At 48.0% G+C, this 14,615-nt stretch overlaps 2 protein-coding genes across 2 annotated transcripts in view; one reads left to right on the forward strand and one right to left on the reverse strand.

Annotated features, from left to right (window-relative positions):
* ME3 (malic enzyme 3) overlaps positions 1-8,258 on the forward strand; it is a 205,144-nt gene extending 196,886 nt beyond the window's left edge. The window contains exons 11-15 of the mRNA XM_079707567.1: positions 1,311-1,416; positions 2,001-2,143; positions 2,702-2,875; positions 6,530-6,628; positions 8,023-8,258. Of these exons, the coding sequence (XP_079563693.1) occupies positions 1,311-1,416; positions 2,001-2,143; positions 2,702-2,875; positions 6,530-6,628; positions 8,023-8,184 (684 nt within the window). The 3' untranslated portion in view covers positions 8,185-8,258. The remainder of the gene's footprint in view (positions 1-1,310; positions 1,417-2,000; positions 2,144-2,701; positions 2,876-6,529; positions 6,629-8,022) is intronic.
* A 4,701-nt stretch (positions 8,259-12,959) lies between these two features.
* Positions 12,960-14,615, reverse strand: part of CCDC81 (coiled-coil domain containing 81) — a gene marked incomplete at both ends in the record, with an annotated part of 35,308 nt that continues 33,652 nt past the window's right edge. Inside the window, one exon of the mRNA XM_079707598.1 lies at positions 12,960-13,101. Coding sequence (XP_079563724.1) covers positions 12,960-13,101 — 142 coding nt within the window. The remainder of the gene's footprint in view (positions 13,102-14,615) is intronic.

The raw sequence follows: 14,615 nt of genomic DNA on the forward strand, positions 1-14,615 counted from the left end.
TCTTCTACATCTTTGCATATTTTGTTCCTCTGCCTGGAATGCCCTTCTCTTTTTCCACACACCCACTCACAGCCCTCAACTCCATCTGTTTCCTCCCTGTCTTCTGTACCTCCTTCAAGCAGCTTCCTTGAGTATCCGGGTCTCAATTAGTTCCCTGTGTTTATGCTCATGTAGCCTTCCGCCCTTCATATATTACACTTATCCCATGATAGGGCTGTTGCCCCTTTCCTTGCCTCCCTCCCCATGAGGCTGTATAGTCTTGATGTCAAGGTCCTGAATGTGATAAGTACATAATTGATGTTTGAGGTATGAAGGAAGGAATGAATGAGAGAGACAGTCCAGCTTCTGACTGCAGTGTGGTGAGGGGCACAGTTGGATGACCTCCTCCCTCAGGAATTCCCTCAGAGCTCCGTGTTTTAATCTTGAGATTTCACTAACATAGACTGTGACAGTGAGAGCCTAAAAAAAGACAGAGATAGGAACGCGAGGCTCTCAACCAAGAATAGTGGAGACCCCCCTCAGAAGCAACAGACCTTCCTATTGTTCCCTATAAGGGCGGGTTCCCACCAGAAAGAACTGGGATCATTCCAGAGCATGGTCCAGGCACAGGTGGAGGCTGCCCCACTTGCCTCTTTCCCACATTTCAACATCACCTTTGCTCACCCCATTGAGCTCACCCCTCCTCAAAGATCTCTCAAAGCTGGTGTTTTCACTCTGGTTCTCATGAGGCCAGCTGACCCAAAGGAGTCATCAGAAACGTTGACCAGCCTGTCACCCACTGACTCCTATTTGAAGAAATGGAAGGAATCTGGACCCCATTGGGAGCAGCCAGCCATTACAAGCCTGTCCTGGATCTCAGCTTATTATTATTTATCAGGAGGTTAATGGCTCTTGTCAAAAACATTCAAATTAGCGCCCTGACCCTGGGTGACTCAGGCCCCCATCCCTCAGCTGGGCCTCTGTGCTATATGCCTTGGGGCCAAGAGTCTTGGTCCAGACTCAGGCATTTCCTCAGAGCCTTTCTGTCCTGGCCCAGGAAGCCATGACCCCAGCAGCTCAAAGAAAGGCCCTACGGGTTCTCCATATGTGATTTGGATTAAAGAAAGAAATACACACACACACACACACACATTTAACATTCTTAGGTTGCATTGTAGATTTTGATCAAAAGGACAGGGCCCAAGGTTCTGACAGCTCAGACCAAAGCACAGGGCTCTGCAGGGAATGCTCTTAGAGTACACAGATGCATCCAGGCACTGCCCAGCGGTTCTCACCACCACAGCTGTATCATGTTCTTCCTTTCCCTGCAGGGGAGGAGCCACCTGAACCATGAGAAAGAGATGTTTGCCCAGGACCACCCTGAAGTGAACTCCCTGGAGGAGGTGGTGAGGCTGGTGAAGCCCACGGCCATCATAGGTAGGAGGAGGAGCGACCCACTGCCCAGCCCAGCTAATCCTCTTGACTTGCAGGTGAAGACTGAGGCTCAGCGAGGAGGCATAAGCAACCCTTGGAAACACAGCTCTTTCCCCTCATTTCCAATTCAATGCTACAAACTTTTATTGAGGTATTACTGTATAAGAACCGTAGAACTAAGGCACCAAGCTGGGCCGCGTGATGCAGAATTATACAGTAAAGTGGAAAAGCACAGGCTGGTCTCTCTAACCAGGATGACATGAGCACTCCTCCCCCAAGGAGGGGACCCTGGCATCACTCTCTGTCCTGCGGGAGCAGTCCACTCTAAAGGACAGTGGCCAGGCATGCTTCACAGGTGCATCTTAACTGGGCTGGGGCCTGAAGTGGACCAGTGGAATTAACAGGGGGTCTCAGCCAACTCAAGCAGGGAGACCCTTTTCTCCTGTCCTCCCTCATCCCTATGGCAGATGCCATCCTCAAGACTCCTGAGTCTTCTGTGTTGTACCTAGTTCCACCACCACCACCAGGAGAGGAATGGGGTGTATATAAAGAGTAGGCACCCCACTACCTCCCCCTTTTCCCCGTAGGAGTTGCCGCCATCGCAGGAGCCTTCACGGAGCAGATTCTGAGGGACATGGCCTCCTTCCACGAGCGCCCCATCATCTTTGCCCTGAGCAACCCCACCAGCAAGGCCGAGTGCACGGCTGAGAAGTGCTACCAGGTCACCGAGGTCAGCGGGGAGTCCTTCCTTCCCCGGGCTGAGAGGACATAGTAACAGTAACCACGAGCAACCCTACGAGGGTGAAAAAAATCCCCACATCGCTGATAAGCAAACTGAGTTTCAGAAAGATGAAGTAACTTGCCCAAGGTCACAGAGCTAAAAAGGAGTGGAGCTGGCCCTCAAACCCAGGTCCGGCTCCAAAGCCCAGGCTCTTACCAGTAGGCTTTACTGCTCAGGGTTCCCCTAACATAGAGCTCTGACCAGAACTCAAGGCGCTTGTGGACTCTAGGCCATTTGCATACCTGGCTTGCCCCTCCGGGGAGGTGACAGGTTAAAAGCTACACCTTCCCCGTTCTGTGGTTTTGTGGCTGCCAGGTAACTCAGTGGGAGCTCAGCTTTCTGGTCAGATGAACAGGTGTGCTTTCAGCACCTGCAATGTCCTCAGCACAATGCCGAGCATTTAGCAGAAGATGAGGATGGGGTCAACTTTTGGGAGATAAAACTAGGCCACCATGACCCCTGAAACCTAGCTCCAAGCCCCGTCTCTGGTTTTCTTCCTGCCCCCAGGGCCGAGGGATCTTTGCCAGTGGAAGTCCCTTTAAAGGCGTGACTCTGGAAGATGGCAGGACCTTCATTCCCGGGCAGGGAAACAACGCCTACGTGTTCCCTGGAGTGGCTCTGGGAGTCATCGCAGGCGGGGTTCGGCACATCCCGGACGGGCTCTTCCTCCTGACAGCAGAGGTATTGCAGTCCCCACTGCCCCGAATGCACCCCAGAGAGCCTGTGAGCTCCACGAGCTCCTACACCGGGTCCCCAAAGGTTCCTTCTCTTGTTTCGTCTACCTACCTGCCCCAATCCTTCAGTGGTTCCCCAGAGTGCTTGAATGTCAAGCTTCTCTCAAGGGGCCTGGAGGCTTGAGCTTCTCTGAAAACACACACAGGCTTTTTAAGGCAGGGGCGGTGGGGCAAGGAATAGTCAGTGGGAGGGGTGCTGGCAGGAGGCGCTGGCAGTGAGGGCACATACCTCGTACTGCACCCTGCCTCCCAGCAGAACCCGTATGCATGTCAAGAACGGAGATGCCATCAAAACCACCTGAAACCGTGGGCTCACCGACTGTGACAAGCAATAGATTTTTCCAGCCATGGGTCTTGGCCATGTTACTGGGTAACTGGTAGCAAAATAAGCTCCACTAGGGCAGATTTCTGTAAGGAAGGGGATGGGTTGCACGTCAGGTTTGCCTGCTCTGAGTACCCATGTCTTGAGCACAGATGGGGGATGTGGGTGTGCACCTGCTCCAGGCATCTCATCAGAAAAGCTCCCACAAGCGTTCTTTACTGGGCATGGTGAATTGAAAACAAGGAAAGGATTTGTTAAGGATGACAGCCCACATTCATAATAATGGTTGTTAATCATAACAGTTACAGTGGCTGCCATTTAACAAGCGCTTACCAAGTGCCAGGCACTTCACATTTATCTTCACTCTGAGGAACCAAGGCGTAGAAATGTTTCTGTTGAGAAGTTAAGCTAATCAAAACTATAAACAAATATTAAACATATTTATCCCCAGTGGGCTCCAAAGGCTCTACTGTGATTTCTGACATGTGTCTGCATTTCCCCCTCACCACGGCACTGGTGAGAGCCCCAAACCAGCAAGCCACAAGAAGGGCTTCCACGCAGCCCTACCCAGCCCTGCTTCTGTGAGTCCCACAAGAAACTAACTGCCTCATGCACCAAGTTCCTTCCTCCTATGTCTGCTGAATTTTTATCAGCCTCCCCCAAGCCTTGTGCACACCAGCTCTGGCTTCATGCTGTAGTTCTCTGTCCCTCTTGCTTGAGTATTTTGCGTTTGATTGGTGGTGGTGGTGTCCTGTGGCCATGGGCGGAGCTGTCTGAAACCCCCATTGGATGGGAAGAGTCACTTCCTGCTTGGAGTTGACCCGAAAGCAAATTCCCCTGTTGTGCAGAAACAAGGTTGCTAAAGCCTTCCTATGCAACCCCCAGAAACATCTGCACAACCCACAGCCTCTGCTGTGGGACATTTCAGCTCCATCTTTTCATGAACCGTGTCCATGAATTCAACAAACAGGAGCCTCTCCTCAATCTGCTTCTCAGTCACTTGCTCTGAGCAGCATAAGGCCCCTCCCCTCCGGGAGCTGACAGTCTGGTCTTCAAAGGCCTGGCAGGTTATATTTCTGAACAGGTGTTTGGTTTGGTTTGGTTTGGCTGTTTTTTGTTTTTTTATTTATTTTTGGCTGCATCGGGTCTTAGCTGCGGCGCGCGGGCTCTGCATCGTGGGGCACGGGCTTCTCTCTAGTTGTGGCGTGCAGGTTTTCTCTCTCTAATTGTGGCACACGGGCTCTAGTCGAGGCACACGAGCTCAGTAGTTGTGGCACGCAGGCTTAGTTGCCCCGGGGCATGTGGGATCTTAGTTCCCTGACCAGGAATTGAACCTGCATCCCCTACATTGGAGGCGGATTCTTTACCACTGGACCACCAGGGAAGTCCCTGAAAAGGGTGTTTTTAAATTAAGATAATTTAAGTTGAAACTGATTTTCCTATGGAAAAAGTAATACACGTTTTAGGAGATGTACATGCAGTATCTCATTTCACCTTGACAACCCTGTAAATTATAGTGATCACCCCTATGTTACGGACAACGGAAACTGAGGCACAGAGAGTTTAAGTTACTTGCCCAAGGTCACCCGGCTTGTGAGGGATGCGCCAGGATGGCCCCAGGCAATTTCACTCAGAGACACAGCAGAGCATTAGCAGTGCCCAGCATCTCAGAAGTGGCCACACTTACCATAATATAACTTGTCACTCTGCAGGAGAGCCTTTCTAGCTGCAGATCTAGCCATGGAAATTCTGCTTCCCTCTAGTCAATTCACCTTCTATACCTCCGCAAAGAGAATCCCTTAAAGCCCAGAACAGGCCATCTCTCTCCTAATTTCAGACCTTTTATGGCTCATTGGTGCTCCAGGAAAGGCCAAACTCCTTCACATGGTTTCCATATAAGGCACTTCATCCAGGGCCCTCCTTCCTCTCCAGCCTTTTAGCCTCGCCCTGCCGTCAACCTACCCCGCCTTCTTTTTTATTTATTATTTTTTTTATTAGTTTCTGCTTTATAACAAAGTGAATCAGTCATACATATACATCTGTTCCCACATCCCTTCCCTCATGCTTCTTTTACAGTCGTTCTCTCTCTTCCCTCTAAGAATTTGCATGTGCTATTCCTTCTCCTCTCTTCAAGTAACTCACACTTTGTCCTTCAGGTCTTAGCTTCTGTCTTTTCTTCTGGGAAGGCTTTCCTGTACATGGCAGACTGGGCCCTGCCTTCCTCTGTGCCCATATGTCCCCTCTCCTCAAAATCACTATAATCGTTACTATTGTTTGTTCATTGTCCACTGATACCAGTCTCCAGGAAGCAAAAGACTGTGGCTTCTCCACCATGGCTCTTCAGCACCTAGCACAGAGCCCGGCATATCGTAGAGCTCAGTGGATGTTTGACTGAATGAACAGAAAGGACAGAGAGTAATTTAAGAACGAGGTAGCAGAGGGGGGAGCCCAGGTTCCTAATGTCTGCCAAACTCTGAGGCAAGACCAGCTCCTTTCCCTGTCCGTCCCGGGACACAGAGTTCTGAGAGAGCCCTGTGGCTTTTCCCAGATTTCAATTTGACACGAGAAGATTGGGTGGGAGTGCATTCCAAGCCCCGTTAAAGAGGCGGTTCTGCAAGGCTGGCTGAGCACCAGTGCCTGAGGCTGGAGGACAAGGCTGGCTGCGGAGAGCTGGCCCTTAGAGACGAGCTCTGAAGCAGGAAGGGAAGCTGTAGGAGAGGCTGTTCCCGGGCTGGAAGTGCTTTTAGGGCATTTATTCAGGTACCGCATTAGGCCCATTCGTGGTGTCACTGGAGAAGCAGCCTTTCTTTCCTCACTGGGGCCAGGGCCAGAAAGGAGAGGAGAGCCCAAGGAGGCCTGAATACAGAGACACAAGATGGCCTAGGGGGACAGCCCGGATGCGTGGGAGAGGCTGGAACCCGGGAAGCGAGGGACTCAGGGATCCCTGTACAACAGGCTAGGTCAGCCGGGGCGGGGGAGACCCCAGAGTCTGCTTTGCAAGTCGCAGGTTTATTCATCTTGGCCTTAGTGATTTTCCTTTAGAATTCAGACAGCTTCATGTTGTTTTAAGCCCCGGCCAGTCTCACGGGACAGAAAGGATGTGTCCTTGCTTAAGCCCATGCATTAAGCGCCCCTGGGGCCACAAGGTGGCAGAGACAGGAGTAGAAACTGCACTTATAGGCCACGTATGAGGGGCGAGGTGAGTTTCTGGTGTACTGGGTTGGGTTTGTTCTGGGAAGGTGGAAACTCAGCTTGTTCCTCTCTGTTCTCTCTCCCCAGCAAATCGCCCAAGAGGTCTCTGAGCAGCATCTGTCACAGGGGAGACTGTACCCCCCACTCAGCACCATCCGAGATGTGTCTCTGAGAATCGCCATCAAAGTAAGGGACGTCTTACCCCCTTACTATGGGGAGTGCGGCTCATCAGCTTCCTCTCTGTGTGACTTTAGGAGGACGAAGCGGGTGGCAGCTACGGAGACAGGCTGAGCTCCCTGCGCTGCACTGCATGCACCCCAGAGGCTGGGTGACACACTCTTGCCTGTAGCTCCAGCCCCACCTCAACCCCACTCAGGGCAGTTCTGGGAAAGCTCCTGGATTTCCCCTCAAACACCAGGCAGAAAGGTCACCAAAGGCCCTAGTTTTGTGGACCAGAATGCGGGTGGAATTTAAAAATGAATCATAAGTGCCCATTTACACAGAAAGGTCAACTCGTATAGCATCATGGAAAGAGCTCAGGCTGCAGGGTCTTAGCTCTACCAATCAGCGGCAGAGTCTCCTGAGCCCAATCACTTCACTTCCCTGGGCCTCAGCAGTTTCCTTCTTCTACAAAGAAGCCAGTAATTCCTCCCTCCCAGAGTTTTGGAGGACATTAAAAGAGAACAGTGGAAAAGCTCTACACTCGGCACCTTTCTGGCCAGAGGAGATGCTCATGCCTCCCCTTTCGCTCAGAATGGCTGGGCCATGGGTGAATCAAGTTCAGGGGATATTCTACATAAAAATGTCACCCAATAGACGATGCAGAGATGATGGGTTTTCAAACAACCAGAACATGGGGCAGTCAAGACTGGCCTGACACTGATAATTGTCAATCTGGATGATGAATTCATGAGGGTTTATTATACTGTTATTTCTATTAATATACATTTTACATTTTCTATAAGTTTGAAGAATAATTTCAGAAAACGCATTGCACAACAGCATGCACTCCCCATGAGCTGTCCAGTGCAGGATCCAGAATCAGCCCTCAAGACCAATAGTGCAGCTTATAGTCCACGTCCACCCTGTCCAGTTCCTTCCTTTTGGGGATATTTAGATTCATCCTCTTCTGAAGCCGAATCTAATACCCAGAGAACAATGTCCAATTCAAGCCACGTTTAAGACAGAAAAAGTATCAGATACTGAACACTTATACCAGCTACCTAATTTTATCCTCACACCATGCCAGAGAAAGCTCTCATGACCCCCACTTTACAGATAAGGAAACTGAGGCTCAGCAAAGATGATGTCACTGCTGAGGACCCACAGGCAGTTGGAAGCAGAGGCAGACTTTGAGGCCTCTTGACCCTGGCCCAGTGTCTATTCCATGGTGTCACAGCTTCCTTACTAGGCAGAAAGCTCAAGATCCTTCCTCTCCAGTGGCTTCCTGGGCCTCAACTCATGAGAGGAACACATCTGCTGCTTCAGGGTGATTTCCCCTTCCACAAGCTCCCAAGCAAGGGCCTTTAGACAGGTTCCTCCTTAGATCCAGTTCCTCAGTCAAACGTGTTTTTCCCTAGGTCCTCGACTTCGCCTACAAACACAACCTGGCCTCCTACTACCCAGAGCCCAAGGACAAGGAGGCTTTTGTAAGATCCCTGGTCTATACTCCAGACTATGACTCCTTTACGCTGGACAGCTACACTTGGCCCAAGGAAGCCATGAATGTTCAGAATGTCTGACGCAATCTCAGAGGCTGGTGTGGGGCTGAACGAAGCCGAGAGTAACACTGACAATATAAACGGGTTCCAAAATGGCCATCCTTGTCATTGTGTTTTTCCTTTGAACTTTCTGGTGTGAGGGGAGATGCCCAGGCATATGGTGAATGAGAGCCTTGTCCCTGAAGGCCTTGAGTTCACTTTTCTGTAACCCTCCTCAGGCTTCCTTCCCAAGAATTTCTTCATCTGTGAATTGCCAACTATTGGCTAGACTTTGTGGAAATCTAGGGTCCTGCCTGGAACTCTGCCTTTACAGGGTCCGGGGTCTAGTCGAGGAGATGAGATATGCACACAATTCATTTTGCCACAAGGGAGAAAGTAGTAAGTCCATGGAAGAACTGCAGGAAAAGGTCAAGGGTACTCAGAGAAGGGAGAGGATACTTCCTATGAGGACATAAAAGAAGGCTTCTTGGGGGGCAGTGTTTGCAGTGAGTCCAAGAGTGAAGGATGGGTAAGGTTAATGGAGAAATGAGGAATGTAAGGGCAGCCACTGGCCAGAAAGCATGGCCCACCCATCAGGGAGTTCAGTCCCTGTTGGAGGAATACACACCCTTTAAGACTCAGATGGGCATGGGGGCTGAGTGGCTGGAGGCAACTCACAAGCCAGAAAGGGTCGCTGCCCTGTGGGCTGTTGAGTGTTAGGCATTCCTTTGTGGTCATTACTAAAAGGAAAACCAGAGAAGTGTGGGTGGAGAGTGTCAGCAAGCCCAGAGGAAAGAGAAAGAGAGGCTGTGAGGGGAAGAGCACCCTGGGGAGTTCTAGGGAAGACGTGACTTCATGTTCCTGGCTCTAGAACATTCTCTCTCTTACACCCTTCACTCTCTGAAGTAATTTAGCAAACTGGAGCAGTTTTCTTACAGAATGATGTCAGTCTGTCCTGAGTGTTTCTTAGACCAAGTTCAGTCGTAGCCTTCACCTCCCTCATGTCCAGCGAGCCCACACCATGGGGCTGGGGAGCGGGGAGACGAGCCTGCAGCCCTCACAACCAAAGACCCTGTTAAATTGCTAACATCTGTTGGCATGGCAGCATCCAGCCTCTAATTTCATTGTATAACACAGGAAGCAACAATGCATGCCCAGAGACCTACCACTGCCCACCCCTGCTGCCAGCTCCGCCTCAGGTTCTGCACTGCCCACAGTGAATAGGTCCTATACGACGACCTCCGTGACAGGCTAGGTGGATGAATGGGATCCTAGAAGAGTAATTAGCAGAGACATCAGTCACCCCTTGCCTAGGTCTTACTCTTCCAACATCTGCTTCCTTGGTGCTGGTGCTCAGCCAAGAATATCCTGAGGAAGCATCCCTGTTCTGTAAATCCGTGGACTCACGGATAATGAGAAACTCTTCAGAAGAGGGCTTGAAGAGTGAAGCTGGAATCTGAACACCAGGGTGCCTTTTACATGATCTTTTCTACGTCCTGTCCCACAACTTCCTCTGTACCCCAACTATACCTCCTGTATACTCAATGTAACAGAAAAGAAAAATAGTAGAGAAAATTAATGAAACCATAACAGGTTGATGAGATCAACTGAATTAACAAGCTTTAGCTATACTGACAAAGACAAAAAGAAAGAAGATAAAAATTACATTTCCTTTGTTTGAAGCTCAGTGAACATCTTGCTGGCACTTACACAGGCCCTTACGCGTGCTTGGTCTCTACCTGGAGAGCCCTTCCTTCTGCTTCTCTGCTCTTTCCCAATTAAATTTCCGTTCACCCCAGCTTTCTGCCTGGAGACATCATTCATCATTGGAGTTCAGATGCACTTGGCTCCAGGAAGTCTTCTTGGACAGAGTTAATAATTAAATTAGAAATCAACAACAGTAAAAAAGAAAATGGGAAATTTCCAATTCTTTGGAAATTAAACAATATATTTCTAAGTAAGTCACGGTTCAAAGAAGAAATCACAAGATAAATTATATATGTTGAGCTGAATAAAGGAAAATCAAAATTAATGAGTTGTAGCTAAAGTAGTGCTTAGAGGGAAATTTTATAGCTTTAAATGCCAATATCTGGGGGGAGAAAAGAATAAAAGGTCTCAAAGCAATAACATAAACTTTCTCTTTAAGAAACTAGTAAAGAAAACTAAAAATAGAATTACCATATGACCCAGCAATCCCACTACTGGGCATACACCCAGAGAAAAACCATAATTCAAAAAGACACATGCACTCCAATGTTCACTGCAGCACTATTTACAACAGCCAGGTCATGGAAGCAACCTAAATGCCCATTGACTGATGAATGGATAAAGAAGATGTGGTACATATATACAATGGAATATTACTCAGCCATAAAAAAGGAACGAAACTGGGTCATTTGTAGAGATGTGGATGGATGCAGAGACTGTCATACAGAGTGAAGTAAGTCAGAAAGAGCAAAACAAATATTGTATATTAATGCATATATGTGGAATCTAGAAAAATGGTACAGATAAACTGGTTTGCAAGGCAGAAATAGAGACACAGATGTAGAGAACGAACGTATGGACACCAAGGGGGGAAAGCAGGGGGTGGGGTGGTGGGATGAATTGGGAGCTTGGGATTGACATATATACACTAATATGTATGAAATAGATAACTAATAAGAGCCTGCTGTATAAAAAAATAATAAAATTCAAAAAAAAAGAAACTAGAAAAGGAAAAGCAAACAAAATTCAAAGTAAGCAAAGATTAGAGTAGAATTCAATAGACCTATAACAAATAAAGAAATTGAATTAGTAATTAAAAATCTTCCCACCAAGAAAAGCCCAGGCCCAGAATTCTTCATGGGTGAATTTTATCAAATAGTTAAAGTATAAATAATACCAATCCTTCACAAACTCTTTCAGAAAATAGAGGAGGGAACACTTCCAAAATCATTCCATGATACTGGTATTACCCTGATATCAAAACCAGATTAAAAAAACAACACAAGAAAACTATAGACCAATGTCCTTCATGAATATAGATGCAAAATTCAAAACAAAATATTAGCGAGCCAAATCCATCAATATAAAAGAATTAAACACAATGAACAAGTGGAATTTATCCCAGGAATGCAAGGTTGTTTCAACATTTAAAAATTGACCAACATAGTACATGATATTACTAGAATGAAGGACACAAACCACAGAAACATGTCAATGGATGTGGGAAAAGCATTTTAAAATACCCAACACCCATTTGAAATAAAACTTTCAACAAACTAAGAATAGAAGAGAATGTCCTTAACCTGATGAAGAACCAACAGCTAACATACTTAATGGTGAAAGAATGAATGCTTTCTCCCTAAGATCTGGAAGTTGTTTTCACCACTCCTGGTCAACATGGAGGGTCTAGCCAGTTCAATAAAGAAAGAAAAGTAAAGGCATCCAGACCTGGGTGGGGGGGGAAGTAAAACTGCCTTTATTCACAGATGACATAATCCTGTAAGCAGAAAATGCCAAAGAATAGAATAGCACTTGCATTGCTCTCGCTCTCACCCTCCCTCCCTATCTCTCTTTCTCTCTCTCCTAACAAATGAGTTTAGAAAGGTCATAGAAAGCAAGGTCAATATACAAAAATCAATTGTATTTCTATAGACTAGCAGCAAACAATCTAGAAATAAAATTAAGAAAACATTCCATTCACAATAGCATCAAAAAGAAAAAATACTCAAGCAATTCAAGAGGTGCAAGTCTTGTACAATGAAAACTGCAAATCATTGATGATAGAAACTAAAGATTTAAACACATGGAGAAATGTTCCATGGTAGGACAGGGCAGGGAGAGGAAAGACAAAGGGTGAAGGCAAATGGAGCAAGTTGTGGTTGAGAACACATACACCTGAACTGAAAACCAGTCCCTCAACAGGAAGCTATTTCTCTTCCACCGCACATACAGCTTAAGAATGGATGCAAGGGAAGCAATGAGAGAAGAAGATGGACCCTGGCAAGGCAGCCAGGCTCCCCTCACAGGACACAACAAACCTACAATCGATCGTGGTGCAGAAATGCCTGGATGGTGGAATGGTTGGCCGGAAGATCACCAAGGGAAAAATACCCACTGAGGTCCCAACAAGCCCCGGGTGCGTTATCAGCTAGAAAATTCAAGAACCATTGCACTGGCCACTGAAGGCAAATGGCCTAACCTACCTTTGGGAGGGTCACACATCCCCGAGGGCTGGGGGAGGGGTGGTAAAATTCACCACTATGGGGCTTCCCTGGTGGCGCAGTGGTTGAGAGTCCACCTGCCGATGCAGGGGACACGGGTTCGTGCCCCGGTCTGGGAAGATCCCACACGCCGCGGAGCGGCTGGGCCCGTGAGCCATGGCCGCTGAGCCTGCGCGTCCAGAGCCTGCGCTCCACAATGGGAGAGGCCACAACAGTGAGAGGCCCGCGTACCGCAAAAAAAAAAAAAAAAAAAAATTCACCACTATGAATCGTTATGCCCAAACACATAGAAAGTATTTATTATGACAGTTCATTATAGGTGAGGAAAAGATGAAGTTTCTTAGACAAAGTCACAGAGGGAGTGGCAGGGCTGGGTCAGCAACACCCCCTCAGCCAGAATGAAGCTGGGTGCGCCTCCCAGGCCTGACTGAGGCAGAGTTGTCTGGGGCAGGATGGGAGGAGGACAGGTGGGGAGAACCTGTCTATAGGAATGCCCTCTACCCCTGAAAGCACCAAAATGGCACAGTAATTTTTTCTTCTCTAAAGTACAAATATGTAGTTTCACCATCACCCCTGCACGTTTGAAAAAGCAGGCCCAGATGTTGGGTTTTATACCAACAGCAGGGAGCCATGCACGTACTTGTTCAGGGGAAACAGGTTGCTCTTGCCCACGTTGGAGGGTCGCCTCTGGCACTGCCTGCACCGCTGATACTTCTCACACTGGTCCAGGAGGAAGAGCTTGTTGGAGGCCCTGTGGAGAGGCACAAAAAGGGGTCATTCGCCGGCGTCCCCGAGTCCTTACTGGGCGCCTCGCCTGGAAGCCGGTGCAATGGAAGGGATACAAAAGAAAAGTCACACCTGGTCCCTGCCCTCCAGGAGCTTACGGCCCACCTGTGACTTCCCACCTGCAGTCTCTCCCCTCTACGCTGCTACCTGCTGCTCGCCCCAGGCCGGGCATCTCCTGCTTCTCCTCCTTCCCTAGTGAATAAAAGGCTCTGCGTGGTGCCTTCACAACAGTCTGACCCTAGCCCTCCCCTCAACACCCACATAAACCCCCAGAGAACACAGGACTTGCCCAAGGTCACTCAGCCAGCGTGAATGGGATGGTGACTCCAAAGCCTCAGTATTTGCAGCTTTGTCCCATGGATGCGCCTTTACCTGTCAGGCTTCCCGGGAGACAGCATTTGAGAGGGAGATCAAGCCATTAAGCTGCTGGTTAAGTTAACACCCCAGCAGACAATGAAGCGTAGACTTCAATGGAAAGTCCCAGGGGGCCAGAGGCCTCTGGAGAGTTAAGGGCAGGAGAGGAAGTGAAGACGTGGAAAAAGAGGATGAAAGCAGCTAGAAGCAGAGATGAAGGGATGACAGTGACTGGTTTTCCACTTCAACAGTTTTTCTTGATTGTGCAGGATGTGCACAATCCCTGATGTGTTCCCCTGTGTTACCAAAATTTCTACACAGTGGGATTCTGTAAAAAGAAGCATCAATGACAGCCTTCAAAGGGAAAAGGACGATCTTGGGAGATTGGGATTGACATATATACACTAATATGTATAAAATAGATAACTAATAAGAACCTGCTGTATAAAGAAAATAAAAATAAAATAAAATTCAAAAAATCAAAAGAAAGAAAGAAAAAGGACAACCTTGGCAGTGGGCAGGGGAAGACCTACCTGGCTTGCCTTGGCGATGGGACCGAGTATCATGAGCTAACTGCATACATGTGAACCTTGTTTTTGCTTCTGCTGTTTTCTTTTTAATGCCAACCAATTCCTCCTTCCTACGTGCTGTCCACTTGAGTCCCTGCCTACAACTTGGCCTAGGTCTTCAGGTGAGAGGTCTGGTCTGCCGTGTCCGTGGAACAGCTGGGCTATCCTGCCACTCAAGGTTATGTCATGTCTCCTCTACCCTTTATCACCATGTTAGCCAAGCCTTCTTCCAAAATCCAACTAAAATCTCCCTCCCTGACACGAATCTCATTGCCTTCTACCTTCTTTCCCACAACATTGAGAAAATGGCCTGAAATACCCAAATCCCCTTTCCCTTCCTCTTCCCTAGGCCAAACAACCTCACTTCTCCTTTGGAACTTATTTTCCACATCATCTGTCATACTTTCATTGTCACAAAATATGGGTTCTACCCATTAGAAAGACAGGCGAGAAATGCCTTAAAATCTAAAAGGAAAAGGAGAGCTTCAGATCAAGATCCACTATAACAATTTTTTCTATGATAAAAATTCATTGATAATTGGCATATTAAATATTA

This window comes from Hyperoodon ampullatus, assembly GCF_949752795.1.
Source record: "Hyperoodon ampullatus genome assembly, chromosome: 7".
Lineage (NCBI taxonomy): Eukaryota > Metazoa > Chordata > Mammalia > Artiodactyla > Ziphiidae > Hyperoodon > Hyperoodon ampullatus.